At 43.6% G+C, this 18,427-nt stretch overlaps 1 protein-coding gene across 1 annotated transcript in view; it reads left to right on the forward strand.

Annotated features, from left to right (window-relative positions):
- The window catches only part of TENM3 (teneurin transmembrane protein 3), a 444,789-nt gene that overhangs the window by 402,820 nt on the left and 23,542 nt on the right, over positions 1–18,427 (forward strand). The window contains exons 19-21 of the mRNA XM_021694125.1: positions 908–1,140; positions 2,229–2,383; positions 3,170–4,044. Of these exons, the coding sequence (XP_021549800.1) occupies positions 908–1,140; positions 2,229–2,383; positions 3,170–4,044 (1,263 nt within the window). The remainder of the gene's footprint in view (positions 1–907; positions 1,141–2,228; positions 2,384–3,169; positions 4,045–18,427) is intronic.

Here is an 18,427-nt window from a genome sequence, read left to right on the forward strand (position 1 = left end):
CCTAAGAACGTGGTGTTGAGTGTTTATCAGGAGATTAACTTTCTCATTCCAGCTAAGTGTCATAGTTTGTCCAGTCCTTGATGATGTTTACATTTGCATTCCTTGATATGTATAAAATTGAGGCACGGTATTTTGTGAAAAAAATGCCTACATCTCACCAAATTCATAGAAAGGTCTCAGAGCCGCTTAATTTACAATTTTAAAAGTAAAACTGATGGGTTTACCATTCTGGCTCACTGCATTGGGCCACCGACTGAGACGGCCTCCTGCACATGAGTAACCTCATTTTAGTATTTCACCCCCTAGCTCCAGACAAACGTCATAACTGCATCAGATCGCCTTTCTGGATGATGCTAGAGCACCCAGGACAGACACGATGCTACCTTTTGTCAGGTGCAAGTGTTCATGTGATTTGGATTTGTAGCAAAACAGGAGAATTCCCTGTGATGATGTGTGAGTGGAATCATTTCTACTTCCCTGGAGTTGGACAGAGACACCCTCCCCCCGGAGTAAACTTCATGTCTGTCACTCAAGGGCAATTTATTAATGGCTTTTCATCAAACCAAAAGGATTTTAGAGAACTTGCTTCTCTCTTTGTTTTAGGCTAAAAGCATATTGCCTTCTAAAGGGGATTATTTTCAAAGTGGCTGTTTTAATAAATTTAATAAATTAAATCCTCCACCACAAGCAGGGAAGGACAACAGTCCTATCAGAGTTCGCTTTCAATTCTTCTCAGTCATTCTTTGAAGTCGTTACTAAATATGCTGTTCATTTTCCAGTCTTTAATAATGGATTTCGGTTTATAATCAGTTCCTCATGATCTGTTTTGTTTTGCTGTTAATTCTCCCCCGTGTGTTAGGAGTAACTGTCTTGGGGTGTTTACGTATGATCCTTTTTTCTTTTTCAGCAGCAACCCAGCTCATAGATACTACCTGGCAACCGATCCAGTCACAGGAGATTTGTATGTTTCTGACACGAACACCCGCAGAATTTATCGCCCGAAGTCACTTACGGGTACAAAAGATTTGACTAAAAATGCTGAAGTGGTCGCTGGGACCGGGGAGCAGTGCCTTCCGTTCGATGAAGCCAGATGTGGAGATGGGGGGAAGGCTATAGAAGCGACACTCATGAGTCCCAAAGGTACTGGCATTTATCAATTTGAGGATTTCTTTTTATTAAAAAAAATATATGTGTAGAAAACCCAGTTAGTGCCTGATTGTGTTTAATGCTGAGTCTAACATTTTACCCTCAACTCTGTTCTAGAAAGCTGTTTCACATCCAGTGTTTTTAAAAGCCGTGAAGCGAGAAACTGCCAGAATCCTAAGTTGATTTTACAGTAAACATTGGGTTCGTGGCATTTTTTATCATATCATTTTTTTTTCGACTTTTCAAAGAATAAAGCAACTAGTTCATATTATTCAGGTCACATCCTGTTAAACTGCAAGGAAGTGTCCAGATTCTTTCATTGTCCTGGAATCTCTTTGTCGTGAATGAGTCCCAGGCCTCTTTAAAAACCATCACTAAGCAACGCTATTAGTCCTCACCCAGTCTGGAGCTATTAAACTTTTGTTTCTATGCCATGGGAAAAAATGCTTGCTGTGAGGAATTTCTAGAGGTAACAAGGGCTAAAATTCTATGTGATAAAGGTTTCTAGCTTTTAAACCAGTTGGGACTGACTCCTTGCTCATGTATTATGCCATTCATTACAGTGTTTTTTGGTTTGGGGCTTTTTTTTTTTTTTTTTCATTATAGCTAGCAACTATTATGTGAACAAGGACTGGAAAAAAAGCATTTGTTGTACTGAATTATTCATAATAGCAAATTTCATTGTAACAAGGTCAACGAAACGCTAACCTTGGCTCAGATCTATTTTTGTTAGAATACAGTTATTCTAAGTTCAGAGTAAAAGAACTTGACCTGTTTCTATAATTGATAGACAACAGCATTATACAGAAGTTATAATTTTATATTTAGGATGCAGGGAGCGCCTATGTGATTCATACACTAAGTGGAGATTCTTACAAATTACGGTTATTTCTTTTATTACATTTTACATAGATTTGTGTTATAAACGCCTCTGTTGGGTTTTTCCTAATGTATTTGCAATCTACAACCTTACCTGGTACCTATCACCCATGTTATCTCTGGCGTTGAATGTTGAATTTAACGATGGGCCTAAAAATGAATCCCGTTTGAAAAGTTGGTCATGCTTACTTCTCTTGGAAAAGGAATGGCGATTGATAAGAATGGATTGATCTACTTTGTTGATGGAACCATGATCAGAAAAGTTGATCAAAATGGGATCATATCAACTCTCCTGGGCTCTAACGATCTGACTTCAGCCAGACCTTTAACTTGTGACACCAGCATGCACATCAGCCAGGTAGTTAAAATCTTAAGCTGCATTGTTTGTTTTCCTTCTAAGCGTCTCGGTTGACTAGGTCAGTAGTCTGGGGTGGCCCCATATTAAACTGGATATACATGTGTGGCGTTCGTGGTATTAAAGCTGTTCCATCTAAATGTATCTCAGGAGCTAATAAAAAGCTATTTTCTTCTATCGTTCTGCGTTTGATGAATTCAATGAGATTACAGAACAAGTAGCGCGAAGAAACGCTAAAGCATTCATAATAAAATACCAGTAAAGTAGCAACAGGCAGATATTCCAGAAAGAACAAAACAGCTTAAGTCTCTCATCTTTTGATTGCACGAGCTCTTTAAGTAGTAGAGAGAACCCACTATGATTAGTCCCACGGGACTTATATTTAGAATGAGGAACTTTACTGTTGGCCCGATGGAAAACACAGTAGAACACTAATGTATTCATAACCTAGAAAGCCTCAACGTTCGGTGGCTATTACAGCTGAAGGAACATATGTGTTCGTATCTCATTGATACCTATTAACTCACTGCTTAGAGGTTCGTTTGCTCGTTGGCTATAACGTGCAAATCTCCCAGTGAGCTGTCTTTTTAACTAAAATGTTATTTCCTCCATTTGTCTCCCCTCGAAATGTTTAAGTTTATTTTACAGTAGCTATGCCAGAAAACAATTTGTTTTAAAACAGTTTATCAAATTAAGGGTAATTTCCTTGAATGGTTCTAACTTACTCCCCTGGCAAATTAACTGCCGCACAGTAACGGACTAACCAGGCCATTTCTTTTTTTTATTAAGGTGCGTCTGGAGTGGCCCACTGACCTCGCCATTAACCCTATGGATAACTCCATTTATGTCCTGGATAATAACGTAGTCCTGCAGATCACTGAGAACCGCCAAGTGCGCATCGCTGCTGGACGGCCCATGCACTGCCAGGTCCCGGGGGTGGAATATTCCGTGGGGAAGCACGCGGTCCAGACGACCCTGGAATCCGCCACCGCCATCGCCGTGTCGTACAGCGGGGTCCTGTACATCACGGAAACCGACGAGAAGAAAATTAACCGGATAAGGCAGGTCACCACGGACGGGGAGATCTCGCTGGTGGCAGGGATACCTTCCGAGTGTGACTGCAAAAATGACGCCAACTGCGACTGTTACCAGAGCGGAGACGGCTACGCCAAAGACGCCAAGCTCAGTGCGCCGTCCTCGCTGGCCGCCTCCCCTGATGGCACCCTGTACATCGCGGACCTGGGCAACATCCGGATCCGGGCCGTGTCGAAGAACAAGCCCTTCCTTAACTCTATGAACTTTTACGAAGTGGCCTCCCCAACTGACCAGGAGCTCTATATCTTTGACATCAATGGCACTCACCAGTATACTGTAAGTTTAGTCACTGGTGATTACCTGTACAACTTCAGCTACAGCAACGATAACGATGTAACAGCTGTGACAGACAGCAACGGCAATACTCTCAGAATCCGACGGGACCCGAATCGGATGCCAGTTCGAGTGGTGTCTCCAGATAACCAAGTCATATGGCTGACAATAGGAACAAATGGATGTTTGAAAAGCATGACCGCTCAAGGACTAGAATTAGTTTTGTTTACTTACCACGGCAATAGTGGCCTTTTAGCCACTAAAAGCGATGAGACTGGATGGACAACATTTTTTGAGTAAGTACATCCAAATTCTGCTCTGATTATAAAATGCTGTGATAAGAGTAATGTAATCTAAAAATAATGATACAATCTCAAGGGCAGGTGGGGTCCAGGTTTGGGGGGACCTGGAGCTTCTATAATTTGGGGATCCCTTGCTTTCTGAAAAAGAAGACAAAATTAGACCAAAGGAGGGACCCGCGCAATAAGAGGTTCTAAAGCTTCCACGTCATTGGCCTCCCTGTCAGTCGGCTTCTGCTTAAGGATTAACATTTTCTTTCACGCAGACCTAATCTATTAGCAGCAAACATTTGGGAGAAATACGCTACAGCTTTGGTTTTTGGCATAAACGCTTTGGGCTTACACTTGCCCCTGTGAGAAAGCTGTCACTGAAGAGGACCTTTAAAAACATTCACAATGAATTTGGCAGTTTATATCAATGCTGCCGACGTCATTCCTATCCAGTAGAAGGCCTTGACTTTTTATAATCAGTTATGGGAGAATCTAAACCGCACTTAAAAGGACCTTTCCACTAAATGCAAATCAGCAAGTGCTGGTTGCTGTGGAAGGCGTATGAAAAAGCATGAGTTTCATGCTGGCAGGATATTCTTCTACTAAATATGTGAGTAGTGGCCCAGGCGGGGTGCTGTTTGAACAGTCACATTCTGTGAGGTCAGTCAGAATGAAATGAGAATCGGCCATTGTATATTTTATGGGATATGTACTTTGCAGTGACCGCATATGTAAAATCATTTTCAATTACTGTTCACTTCACTAACATCACACAAACCATAAGGGGAAATTAGATGTACAGAGATGGCATGTTGACAAATGCAAAATAGTCCTTGAAATGAATATGGAGTTCCTTGGTGTGATTTTTACAATGATATGCTGAAGCAGAAGTATTTTCTGTAGGAGTATACCTCTAAAATTATAATAAAAGTCGGTAGGAAAAAAATGATCCAATATACAAATATTTTCCGTACAACTTTTCGGGAATGGATCTTATACATAAAGCTGAGTTCTCCTGTAGCTTGAATTGCTTTTCTTTTTTGACAGGTTCCCATTTAATAAAATGAATGTTCCCCAGCAGCATGATTTTGTCAGAGGAACAAACCTTTTCAATTGAATTACATTAAAATTCTGTTCTTAGCATTCCTTTTGCTCATTTTAGGATCGCAATAGGAAAGGAATAAATTGGAAGTTAATGGAAAGCACTTCCTTTGCACCATTTTCAAAGTGATAGCAGGCTATATTGCCAAAGAGGCAAAAAGGAGTATAGGAAAAGTGCTACCATCAGATGAGACTGGGCAGGAGAGCTGCTCTGATTATAAGACCTTCAGGAAATGATGGTGGCGTTGGTAGGGTTTTGGTTTAGTTCAAAGCAGGGAGGAAAAAAAAAATAGAGCAATAAGTTTTTAGTACAGTCTAGGACTCAAGCTCTGCTCTGTGGGCCACTTTTGAATGTGTCCTTACTTGTTCCGGAAATTGACACCGCATAGAAGTTTATCGTGTGGGTTACTACTGACACATGAACTTCTTGCAGCAGAGAGAGTGGTTTACTTATGACCTACAAAGGAATTTTAATCAAGTTTGGAAAAATTAGAGAAAGGGATATACTCGATTGGTAGAGTTGATCTGGACTGGTATGAACAAATTCAGGATTTTTGCCATTTTTTTTTAAAAGTGTGGCACACAAAAACCTGTATTTCTCCAGTAGCAGACACTCTCCAAGAACCTCAGACTTAGTTCAGAATCAGCACAGCAACGAAAGTAGAGGTTGAATTGGCAAGCCAATCTCGTGACTATAAGGGGCTAGCATTGTTTTAAAGAATAAATTTGTAATTAACTTAAATACATCACAATCATATCTTCACCAATACAAATTCATTACACATCGTATTTAAAGTATAACTATTAAGTCATACCTAAATAAGCTACATAAAGGCAACTTATTACCAAGCCCATCATTAAAATATTTTTCCATATATAAACCTGTATGTATTTATACATATAAATATACTCACGTATATTGGCGTTATAATTTAAGAATGTAGTGGTTTAGTAAACCAGTGCTTGAAAAATCATTTCTCTAATAAAATTAACAGAAATATTGCTTTTTAAAAACCATGCTTTCATCACTTGTTCTCTAGATGTCTGCAGCAAAAGACATGACTAAAAAAAGTCTAAGAAACATTTCTGCATTTTGCAAAACAGTGTGTTACAGTATGAGAACGAAAATAGGGCACTTAACCCAAGTAACTCAGAATCTTCATGTCAGAATAACAAATGATCTTTTTTTTTTCTTTCTATACATTTTCACACTTTGGCTGTGAAAGAGGAAGGGCCCACCTCTTCTATCTAAGCTTCAGAAACTTTAATTTTTTTTATTTTTTTTTAAAGTTTTTTTTATTTATTTATTCATCAGAGAGAGAGAGAGCACAAGCAGGGGGAGTGGCAGGCAGAGGGAGAAGCAGGCTCCCCGCTGAGCAAGGAGCCCGATTCAGGACTCGATCCCAGGACCTTAGGATCATGACCTAAGCCGAAGGCAGCTGCTTAACCAGCTGAGCCACGCAGGTGCCCCTAAGCTTCAGAAACTTTAAAACACATTCAGAAGTAAGTGCACAAAAGAAGGGAGGGGAATGCCATTTGCAGGCGGCCCCTCCGATAGCCCTCTCTGTTGAGACAGAACAGCGTGATTTGTCTGCGTCAGTTGGCAGCTGTGGGTGGGTAAGCTTAACCCCTGTCTCCACCCATCAGAGTCTTGACGAGAGTTTCTGCTTACTACCTCCTGCCTGGGACACGTGACTGGGTGACGGTGCTGGGGGGCGGGGGGTGCGCAGCAGGGGAGTCTGAATTCCCTGCCAGATTTCCTTGGTGTTCGACATCGTTGATGAGCCAGCACACTCCCAGGATGCTAGTAATACCTGTCACATTCCCCTTCGTATCTGTGCAATACTGCGTGTCTAAGTTAGACCTCAGAAGGATATTTGGTGAGTTCATAAAGAAACGATATGGGAGGTTTGACGATGGTCAGAATTCTACGAAAACCACGAGATTGGGGGTGGGGAGGGAATCACCATTCCCAACTGAAAAACACCTGTTTTCTGTGACTTTCATGACCCCAGTCCCTAGAGCTGATACAGGCTTTATAATCATCTTTCTGCACAAATTCCTCTTTCGCAAAGAGAAATTAAACTTTTCGGCCCAAATTCCCACCTGTACATGTCCGGCTCTCTTCCTAGCCTAGTGCCTTAAAAGCCTTGAAATTAAAAGCTTTCTAGGACAGAAACAGCTCGCAGAAGACCCGAGAATCAGTAAATCTGCCTACTGATTAAAGTACAGTTGCTGTCCTCTCTACCAAGGAAATTTTAAAAGTGAATTAGCTCAATTACTTACCTTATATGTTTTAATTGTATTACTTTTTTCTCAGTACAAACTTCAGTTTACCAGTAATGTACCACAGTACTGCTGTGAGTACAGAATAAAATGTGAAAGCATTTTATAAAATGCAAACTAATTATCTTTGTGGCTCCCACAACTCCCGGAATGTTGCAGTGCATACAGAACTCTTCCAATAACTATTTGTTGTTCGAAGGAATAGAGAGCGAAGCCAACGATGTAGACAAGAGAATATTTATTTTTACAGAAGAGCCCGAAAGAACCCATCACTGGCTCTTGCCCAGGCTCCATGGAAAGAGCACCCTATAAAGTTTGCTCACTCGATTTCTGAGATAGTTTGGACTTCTCTGCACCAAGAGTCGATGCTGAAAATACTAACAATTTTCATTCTTTGTTGCTGACATTTTTAAATATATTTACCCAGTATTACATGTTTACTCAAGTTTCGTTTGCTTTGTACGATCAGGACTTCCTCAGTTGGTGTATTAGTAAAATAGTTAATGAAAAAATTACTTCATCTTGATGGCACTGTCTTCTGAAATGTTGGTGTTAAGGAGTCAGCTTGGAGGAAAGACAGAAGATGTGTCCCAGGAAGGTGCAATTGAAGTACATTGTTGTACCTGCGATCAGAAAGGATGATTCTAGGAAGAGAAAACCCAGTTCCCAAATTGAGATTCTTATCAGTCACCAATAAAATAGGGTGATTTTTTAGGGTACACAGATAGTTTCCAAAGTACAAGAACCTTCATTTCAAAAACTAGAGGTAGCATCTTCTCCTTGGCAGCAGTTTCTCTCCTTGCTGCTTGCCATGATTATGTCCCTATTGTGACTTGTTAGAGAAGTGGCCGATATTCTTAGACGTGCTGCTGGACGGGATGATAAGAAGACTGCAGGAGGCAGCAGAGGGTTTGTAACTCAGCTTTGAAATCTCGGAGGTAGACTGATCTGTTTCGCGAACTAACTCTGTGTTGCTGATTGAATAAGCTGTCTTGTCCAAGATCTCCTCTTCCATTGACTTGCCAGGCAGTACAAAGGATGTCCCACTAGCTAATGGGGCCCCCCTCGTGTGAGGACACTGGGATAAGCCTCGTTACTCCCTTCCCTTAGTATTAGGGACTGTTTCATGCTGGTCTTCACACCTTTTAAAAACAATGATCACATATGACAGTTCCTTAGCTAGAATAATTCCGGGATGGTCAAAAAGATCTCACCTGCTAAAAATGTATTATTTGAAACGTTCAGACCCAAAGCGAAACCACAGTTCTTACGCTTGAATGCACACAAAAGCAAATCCGGTGTATTGAAATGGAGCAATAGAATAAATTATTGAATAGTAAATGGCATTTCACAGTTCTCTGCTTGCTCACCCCCAGAAAAGACAAACTGTTTGGGCATAGCTTTCTGATGCTCTTCTGTTTGGTTAAAGAAGACAACGTTTTTTTTTTTTTAAATGCTGTGAGTCCTGACTGATGTGTACAGATACACCAGCAGGTTGATGGTAGTTTTTCTATCTTGGGACTCCGGGTGTTTAGAGCTTTGTATTTGTGGAGCTGACTCTGTGATCTTTCGTGAGCTATATTCAGATGCAGAGAGTAAATAAATGAATTTCAGCTTTTACACATTTATGTAGGTATATCTGGGTCTCTAGCTTCTCATTTGGGTGCTTTATCATCCCTCATCCAAGCTGAGCAATTTCAGAATGAGCTTCTGAACCATTTCTTGATAATGAACTTACCTCTGCGCCCATGGCAAACCCATCACTCCCACTGACATCAGTTCTGAGACTGGGAAAGTATCAAAGAGGGATCTCAGAGGAGAGGAGACAGGCAGGGTAAAGAGGGTCTGGAGTACAGACTCAGCCTAGTGCATGGAAGGCGCAGGTAGTTCGGAAAACTCAGTGACAGTTACTCCAAATGAGAAGAGATGCGTCCATGCCCGTTGACACCGAATCTTGTCTAAACAGCCTGACATCCATGCCGTGGTGTGTCCTCCTCACGTGTGTTACCACAGGAGCTTGTGATGTCAGGGACGCCGGACAGGCATCTGCCACAGGCCGAAACAGAGAGAACCGCCTTTCCTGTGACGGGCAGCTGATATCCGAGCCTGAACACTCAAGCCCGGAAACCACGTTGCCAGGCTGTTTCTGTCAGAAACTGCGTTAAAATCAAAGCCCGTTTTATAAATACATGTCTAACAGTGGTACTGACCCCCCCCACCACCCTTTATTTTCTTTTTTCTTTTTCTTTCTTTTTTTTTTTTAAGTTCCTGTTTTCATTCCAGGTAGTTAGCATACCGTATAATATTAGTTTCAGGTGCACGATGCGGTGATTCAACACTTGCATGCAACACCCGGGGCTCCTCACGACAGGTGCCCCCCTCAGCCCCCATCACCTGGCTCCCCCATCCTCCCACCCACCTCCCCTCCGCTAACCTTCTGTCTGTTCTCTGCTTACTTTGTTCATGGAAGGAAACACTTAAGACATGGAGAAGGATTTTTAAGAGATGTTATCAGATCACTTAAAATCATGGGGAAACACTACGGTTGATTTCCGTGTTTGCTATTTTGTTTAATTGTTTGATAATTTTGTTAAATTTTTAACCAGAATGTGTATTCCCAGGGACATCAGTAAAAAAAAAAAAGAAAGAAAGAAAGAAAGAAAGAAAGAAATGTGCAGGCCATTGAAGAAAGTGGCTGCCATACATTTCAAACATTAACCTGAGCTCTACAAAAGCAATGCTTTTATTAATACTCGACTTATTCTAATTTTCTTCTGCAGTCTAGTTTTTTTTAAGATTTTATTTATTTATTTGAGAGAGAGAGAATGAGAGAGAGAGCATGAGAGGGGGAGGGTCAGAGGGAGAAGCAGGCTCCCTGCCGAGCAGGGAGCCCGATGCGGGACTCGATCCTGGGACTCCAGGATCATGACCTGAGCCGAAGGCAGTCGCTTAACCAACTGAGCCACCCAGGCACCCTGCAGCCTAGTTTTAAGATATAGTTAGTTCTGTCCAGGTTTGAAAACAGAAAGCGGAATAGGGTGTTTGTATGTTATTCATAATACTTGAAAAAAATCCCAGCAAAAATAAAAACAGATTAGTCAGATTTTTTCAGTAGATCTCGGTATATAATGTAATAGAAAATTTCTCAGATTTTCTCAGGATAATCTGCAGTGTTTCAACAGTTGCAAGCCTACATTAACCCTTTCAGTGTGTTGTTCCATTTAGCAAATTAATGTTCTAGATGTGTTAAATTGCTCCATAATGGTTCAAGAGTGAGTAAATGCAGCTTCCAAAAGTGTTGAATTCCCTCTTTAATCATGTAACTGTCTAAATCTGATAGCCTCATATGTGTGCAACTCCCCTTTGACACCAGTGATTTACTCTAAGACTGAGTTATGTACACCAACCATTTTAAAGGATCGTTGGATAACAGGACAAGAAATTGCACACTGACAACCAGTGAAGGGGAACTTCTTGTTTTTTAACAATCGCAGAACTGAAGATCCACAGTTGGGTATTTTCCAGAGCCTCTCCAGTATCTCGGGCTCATCCATGATATCAAAATAAAAGCAGCTTCAGCGGCCCCCACCCCCTGGCTACCCTAGTTTCTCAGCCTCCCAGAGAAAGCCCCTTGCCTATATTCTAAGGGCCTGGAATGCTTTCAGAATATCTAGGGGCTGCAAATGCAGAACTCATGTGACAAACTCTCTCCCAGGGTTGGGGAAGGCAGTCTGTGAAGAAGATAAGATGATTGGGGGTACCATCCACATGCTTCAAATCACCCCAACTCCTCACTTAGCATCCCTCCCATCCATCACTATCCCATCTCAAACATACACATGCACACACTTCAAAACACATTACCCAGACCTTGGTTCATCCCAAAGTTTGGTAAATCTGCAGTTCGTAAAGTGAGACCCCCCCAAATAAATAAATAAATATTAAAAAATTAAACTGAGAAAAATGTTAATGTAAAGAAATACCACATTGTATCTCTGGCTAAAAACTAGGTTTTGCTCAGGTTAAACCTATTTTAAGAATTTAAGTCTTATATAAACTAAGATTTTCCCATCTCTGAGCCTCATAATGAAAAGCAATATATAAAAGCTGAACAAACTTGTAGTTTATCTAAAGGGATAGTTAATAAATTTTTAAGTACTTAGTGGATGTAAGGCAAGCATTGGCTAGAAGGAAGACTTCTTTCTATTTCCAGCTCTAGGAAAAGGAAAAGGGAACCAAGTTCTAGCAAAGGCAAGCCAAGGCTGCCCGGAGGATTGGAAGAAAGTTCTTTACTCACAGATGCGGTTTTTAAACTGGATTGTTAGAGTCAAAGTAACAAAAGAAAGATTTCAAGAGTGTTCTAATCCGGGGAAACAAAATGGCTGAGTATCCGGAAGCATCACACAACTCCTGCATGAACCAACACCTAGTCAGGATGACTGGATAAACCTTTAAGACCCAGAGGAATGAGTTTAGGCAGGGGTTATTTGTAATTTAGAGCTAGTGAGAAAGGTAACACCCTGCAGTTTACCAATCTGTATGTGCATATGCAATTCAAGATGAGCTCACTTAGGGGCACCTGGGTGGCTCAGTCAGTTAAGCCGGTTAAGCATCTGTCTTTGGCTCAGTCATGGTCCCAGGGTCCTGGGATCGAGCCCCACATCACTGGGCTCCCTGCTCAGCAGGGAGTCTGCTTCTCTCTCTCCCTCTGACCCCCACTCGTGCTTGCTCTCTATCAAATAAATAAATAAAATCTTTAAAAAAAGATTAGCTCACTGATGCCTTATTAATTTAATAAAGAATTCTGCTTTTTTAATGTAATTTGTAAAATATACTTCATTCTCCTTAACACAGAGGTGTTCCCACAGGCCTAGTTAGTCAGTCCCACTTGGGACTGGTCCAGGCAACACCAGCCTCAAGGGAGGTACTTTTTCCAAAAGTGGTTACAGCACCTAAAAGAAAATGCAAGTCTTTAAAGAAAAGGAATTAGTCGTTATGTGTGATGTCCCAGAGGCACACTGATTTGCAAATTATGAATTTATTTCAACCCTCCTAGGCACTGATGAGCTGGGAATTTGGTGCTTGCCCTTGGGACATCAAGCACTTCCCATTTTCCTGCTGACTTCCTGGCTTTCATTTACTCACTCTGTACGGTGTTCATTCAGTAAGAATGTATCGTGCGCCGGATGCTAGTGTTAAACGCCGGAGAATGAGATGCTAGTGTTAGATACCGGGGAATGGGATGCTAATGTTAGACGCCGGAGAATTGGATGCTAGTGTTAGACGCCGGGGAATCGGATGCTAGTGTCAGATGCCAGAGAATCGGATGCTAGTGTCAGATGGAGGGGAATGGGATGCTAGTGTTAGACGCTGGGGAATCGGATGCTAGTGTTAGACGGAGGGAATCGGATGCTAGTGTTAGACGCCTGAGAATCAGATGCTAGTGTTAGATGGGGGGGGAATGGGATGCTAGTGTTAGACGCCGGGGAATCAGATGCTAGTGTTAGATGCCGGAGAGTGCAGGGTGAAAAAGCACATTGGCTCCTGGCAGGGAGCTCAGAGTCCACGGAGGGAGACAGAGAAGTAAACAATCATGCGAATGACAAGCGCAAAGGTAGAGTGTTAGATGCGCCGGTGAGAATAGGGAGGGGGACCATCTCCGTCAGGTTGGGGACTGGGACAGGCATGAGGCGGGAAACACTGCCCAAGGCAGGTCATTTTTAAGCTTTGTCTTAAGGATTATGAATAAAGGCTAGCAGGAAAAGCTAGAATGTTCTAGGCCAGAGAAAGCCGCTACTCGGGAGGCAGGATGGCAACTTCTGGAAAGAACAGACGGCCCGAGCATAGAGCATAGCATGCATGTGGGGCAGGAGGAGGGTGGGACCTGGGCAGGTGGCCGTCCTGCTCGAGTCAGGCTTGTAGTGATGTGTGCAGTGGGCCTTCCGTCCTGGGCAGATGGGGCTCCTGTGAAGGAGTTTAACCTGGAAGCAATATGGTCAGTCTGGTGACAACAGGAGGATGGCTTTCACGTAGAAAGGAGAGCAAGGGAGGGTAGTGCGGTCAGGTAGGAGACGGCGGATCCAGTTCAGAAAGGAAGGCCTGAACTCGGGCTGGGCACTGAAGGTACAGGGAAGGAGGCTGACCTGCCGTGAGGAAAGGACTAGACCTTGGTGACTGAAGGCTAGCGGAGAGGGAGAAAGCACCCCCCTAGCCCCCCAGCTGAGGTGACTGGGTGGAAGGGAGAGGCAGGGAAGAAGCAGGATGTGGGCAAGCCCTGAGTTCCGATTTGCAGACTATGACTTTGAGCTTAGCATAGTGCAGTCTAGCATGTGGTCCCAAATGCCCGGGCAGAATGTGGCAGAAGCCAGGCTGGCTGGGGAAAGGCTCGGAACCTGGAAACAAAAACTCTGGCTTCCCGAGTGACTGATTTTTTTTTTTTCCAAGTGACTGATTTGGTCACTTCCTCCAAACAGTGTGACCCTGGGCAAGTCACAGCACCCCTCCTAAGTGTGCCTTCACCTGTGAAATGAAAGGCTTTTTTTCCCTAAGATTTTATTTATTTATTTGTCAGAGAGACAGCACGAGCGGGGGGGTGAGGGGGGCGGCAGACAGAGGGGGAAGCAGGCTCCCCACTGAGCAGCTGAGCAAGGAACCCGATGCGGGGCTCGATCCCAGGACCCTGGGACCATGACCTGAGCTGAAGGCAGATATTTAACCAGCTGAGCCACCAGTCATCCCCAAATGAAAGGCTTCTTAATGATCAAAACTCCCTTCCTACTTTAAAACCTCTGTGAATCCGACATTTCTCCCCAGCTTTTCACAGAGGTCCCTTCCAGGCTGATTGCAAAAAAAAGAAAAGAAAAGAAAAAACATTTCACCAGTTACCAGTCTCCTTTGCCAAAATAGTTAGTCACGTTTCTGTCAGACCTAGTATCTTATATATGTTGCTGGTGTTAGTAATAGCAACTTATAATAATAAATACATGTTATCTTTCCAAATGGGCTCCCTACCTTTTTTAGCTTTTCCAACTGAGCCTGAGTCTCCTTGTCAGCGCGCAAGGCAATGCCCTTTCCCGGGTAGGTGTCTGTATTTGTCGGAACAAGGGCCAAAACACAAAAGAGAAGCGTGGTTTTGTCCTCCGAGCACTTCCGGGCCCCGTGGAGTAGATCCGGGAGGAGGAGGGCATGCACGGTTCTGTCTTACAGATTCTTTGAAGCCCAAATTTCCCTTGACATCAGCTCTCTAGCAGGCCGAGACCTGTTCTCTAAATGAATGAGTCCTGCTCATCTCAACCCTCCTCAGTCAATAAACAGAGTTGTTTTGTTTTTAAGAAAAGGGACTTAAATATGATCCTTCTTTTAATGATGGCCAATCCAGAATCTTCCAAACCCAAAGGGAACTGATTCTGGAATGTCCTGACTTGGATGCCTTTGTCTTGAGGCAGATGAATTTCAAAGCTGGGTCGTATGTCCTTGTCACGACTCCCCGATGTGGCCATCATAACTGTGTAAGGAAAGAGGCATCAGGTTGCTTTTCTTGGATTTGATCTCTGAATGATATGTCCTGTCTGACCGTCTGTCACTAGGCTCCATGTTCACAGAGAGGGCTGGACCAGAGCGCTGAGGAAGGAAAGGTCCATCAGGCCTCTGCCTCTCTAAACTCGTTTTCTGAGGTGTTAGAACAAGAGAAGAGTGGCTTGGTCCCGGTTTGTCCCCAACAGCAAAGACTTGTGACTGAGACACAGCATGGCAGTGTCAATAGGTCTAGCCACATCCCCAGCCCTGTGCAGTTCTCCCCCTGCTCATCGAGATCCTCCCAGCACCTGAGACAGAAATCATGTAAATTAATACTTTTGTCTTTCTTCTTTTGCATTTTCCCTGTCGTTTTTGGTAATATGTAGGGAGCAGTCAACCCAGGGCCAGATGGACTCATGATTTAGGAGTTGGTTGATCGCTCTACTTTCCTGAGTGTTGGAAGCATTTTACATTTTCTCTCCAGAACCTGATTTGTGCGGATTTTTTACTGATGATATTGCTACTGAAACTCAAAGAAATTATGACTTGTCTCTGAGATAATTGTTAAAATGCCTAAACCTCGGATTCATTTCTAGAATAGGTCAGTGTAAATTCTTTGGCTGTTAACAGTGCTAAAAATCACAGCCTTGTTATTAGGGTTCCCAGTCAGTCCACCGTTAGAAGTTTAAATCAGGCTCCGCTCTGCGGTTTTTACTGTTGTGCACGCCCTTCATCAGGAATGAGGATCGAGGAAGGATTTGGGCACCCATTTTGCTATGAGAGGGTTAGTAATTCTGCTCTCCTGCACTGAAGCGACAGATAAGATGTGCTACATTAGCACTGTGAAAAAAAAGTATTGCCCTAACATATGGCGAGATTAGGGGAGGGTTTTTTTGGCGGGGGGGGAGGGGGTTGCTGGCTGTTAAACTATGGAAGGAAATTTGAACCTAAGGAACTCTAGTAGTTGGAAGGGAACATTCTCCCTCTGTATCAGGGGGACAGTGGGGAGCAAGGCAGGTTAGGTAGGTCTCCTTCGTAGGCATCCTTACTGTGTCACAAGCCTGAAACCAGAGGATGTGCCTCACTAAGCAGCCCCCAGAGTGCTGGGATGGCCCCGGGAAGACGGGGAAGGGCCAGTCTTAACTCGGACTTAACTGGAACATTTATCCCCGCCAGAGGTCTCCAGAATGGCCTCAAGCCAACATCTCCTGCCGTCTTAACCTTCTCGGAGCAGGTTAAGGGCTGGAGAAACCAGTTGATAGAAAGCATACGTGTTTAGCTTCACTCTTCTACAGGTGAAGAGAATAAAGGTTTGGGAGAGGGGCATCGCCAACATTATATGAGTAAATACATAAGCTTGGCTCATCTTTGAGAAAGACCAGCTCAGTGTCAGGCTGAATCATAAGCCCACACTGAGCGTACGTAAGGGGTAAAGAACGAACCGCTCCCCAAAACAGCCCCACCTCTCCAGAGTGATCATGCCTTCTCTTCTCCGGTTTACTTGCATCTCCAAAGCCCTACTCTCATTTACGCAGATTTTTCTCAAAAGCAGAAGATAACTTTAGAAAACATAATGAAAGAGGCCGTTTTATGGGAAAACACGGAAGACAACAGATAATCCTGTTGTTGAGTTTTAAAGCAAGTTTTCCAGAAGGGCACATTGTCTCCACTTGAATAAATTTGCAATATCAATAGTCTATTGACATTGTGTTGGCAACAGTCTGACTCAGGCGATTTTTCTCTCAGTTGAGGAGCCACAGAAGATGTGTAAGCAGGGAAGTACTAGAATTGTGGTGTTCCAGAAGATTAATCAGCTATCTGTGACTGTGGGGAGGGGCAAGAAGACACGTGTTTACATCGAGGGTGGCTGTGGGAATGGGAACGGAGGTATCTGAGAGATGGGGAAGGGGAAAATGGCGAGTGGGACCCTCCATCTACAAGGGGGGAGGAAGGAAATTTCACGTCAGGACGAATACAGCATTTCAACTGACAAGGGCTGAAGCTCTAACTTTCTGGGGCATTGGTCAATAATCGCGCTGCTTAGGAAACTTAAAAAGATTTAGAAATACACCACAAAGGCTAAAACAGCAAGTCTAGGCAAAAATGCAATCAAAATTAAAGACGAACAAATAGATAAACATCAAATAAGGGCATCCCATCAGTGAAAGAGCAGAAGGTCATGAAGAGCCTGAGGGAGTCTTTCTTTACCCAGTGCGGGTCTTTTGTGAAGAGGAGCAATCAGGAGCAAAAAGAATGTGCTGTGTTATGAATTTGAAGTATGAGGCTGAGACCAGAGGAGTGGAATGGAGAGCGTGAAGTTGATATTCTAGTCAAAATCCCTAGAGCCTATTACACTGTAAATTCAAAAGGCTAATAAAAGAAAGCTACGTCTCAGATGCACACGCTGGGCAGGGCTGGTTCCCCACCAAGGCCGAGCAACATTAACTCGAGTCACAGAGTTGTACAGAAGCAGAGAACATGTCCTGAGGCATATATTTGTTGGGAAGGCCTCTTTGGTACGGAGGGTCGGGGCATTCCAGCGGACAGTTGGACATCTGCTGGTGCTTTGTTTTCTCTTCTCTTGCCGAGGTAAAGAAGGGTTCACCGGCCACTTCTGAACATCATCCTTGACTACTTCTCTTCTCTCCGGCCCTTCTCCAGAGTCCCCTGGTAATTAATGTCAGGGTCTCTCATCCATCTTGTTTTTGGTTCTCCTGACGTGGGTGCTAATCTGTGGGAAAAGTTTTCACTGATCCACGCTGAAATGAAAACATAAACGATGTGGAGAATTTTTTCACCAAGCTTTACTGATTCCTTTTAAACACTGGTCTCTCACCCCCGAAGTTAGGTCCTTTCTACCTTTGGTTTGCTTCAGTGGCCTTTTCTTCATGAAAGGAAGGGGGTAACAGGTATTGCTTCTTTAGACAAAAAAGGGTCTGTTGGTCCCTGGTTTGTTTGTTTGTTTTTTCCCCTGGTTGGTAAAATTGGCAAGTCTGGGAGGTGCTCGCTGCCTGACCTGTGAGGGTGACTAGGAAGGCCACACCTCTGAGGGCCCCTCCGCCCTGGCACCCGGCCTGCCCTGCCTCGTGCAAGCACCTCGGCCTGCATGCACCTTCATGTCGACCCAGCCCGTGCTCGGAAGGCACAAATTCGGGACGCCCAGGGCCCAACCAAGAAGCTAGGCGTCTAAGATGCCGGCTTACCCCCATGTCATTCTGAGTGTACCACCTACAAAGGCTACTTGTATTTGTATTTTCCTTAGAACCAAAGGCTAATAGGTTAGAGTCTGGATGTGCGGCATCCCGTGGTCTGTCCCAGATGTGCTCAGCATCCTGTGATACGGAATGCCTGCCCAGCAGGACGTGGAGCGCGTGGTCAGCCGATAAAAGAGCAGAGGCAAAGGTTGCAGAAATGCTTTCTGCAGGAGGAAGGTGACGTTTCCGCTTAGATTAGAAAGGAGCTAGAAAACATAAACCAGCAAACGGGT

Source organism: Neomonachus schauinslandi, chromosome 2 (assembly GCF_002201575.2).
Source record: "Neomonachus schauinslandi chromosome 2, ASM220157v2, whole genome shotgun sequence".
Lineage (NCBI taxonomy): Eukaryota > Metazoa > Chordata > Mammalia > Carnivora > Phocidae > Neomonachus > Neomonachus schauinslandi.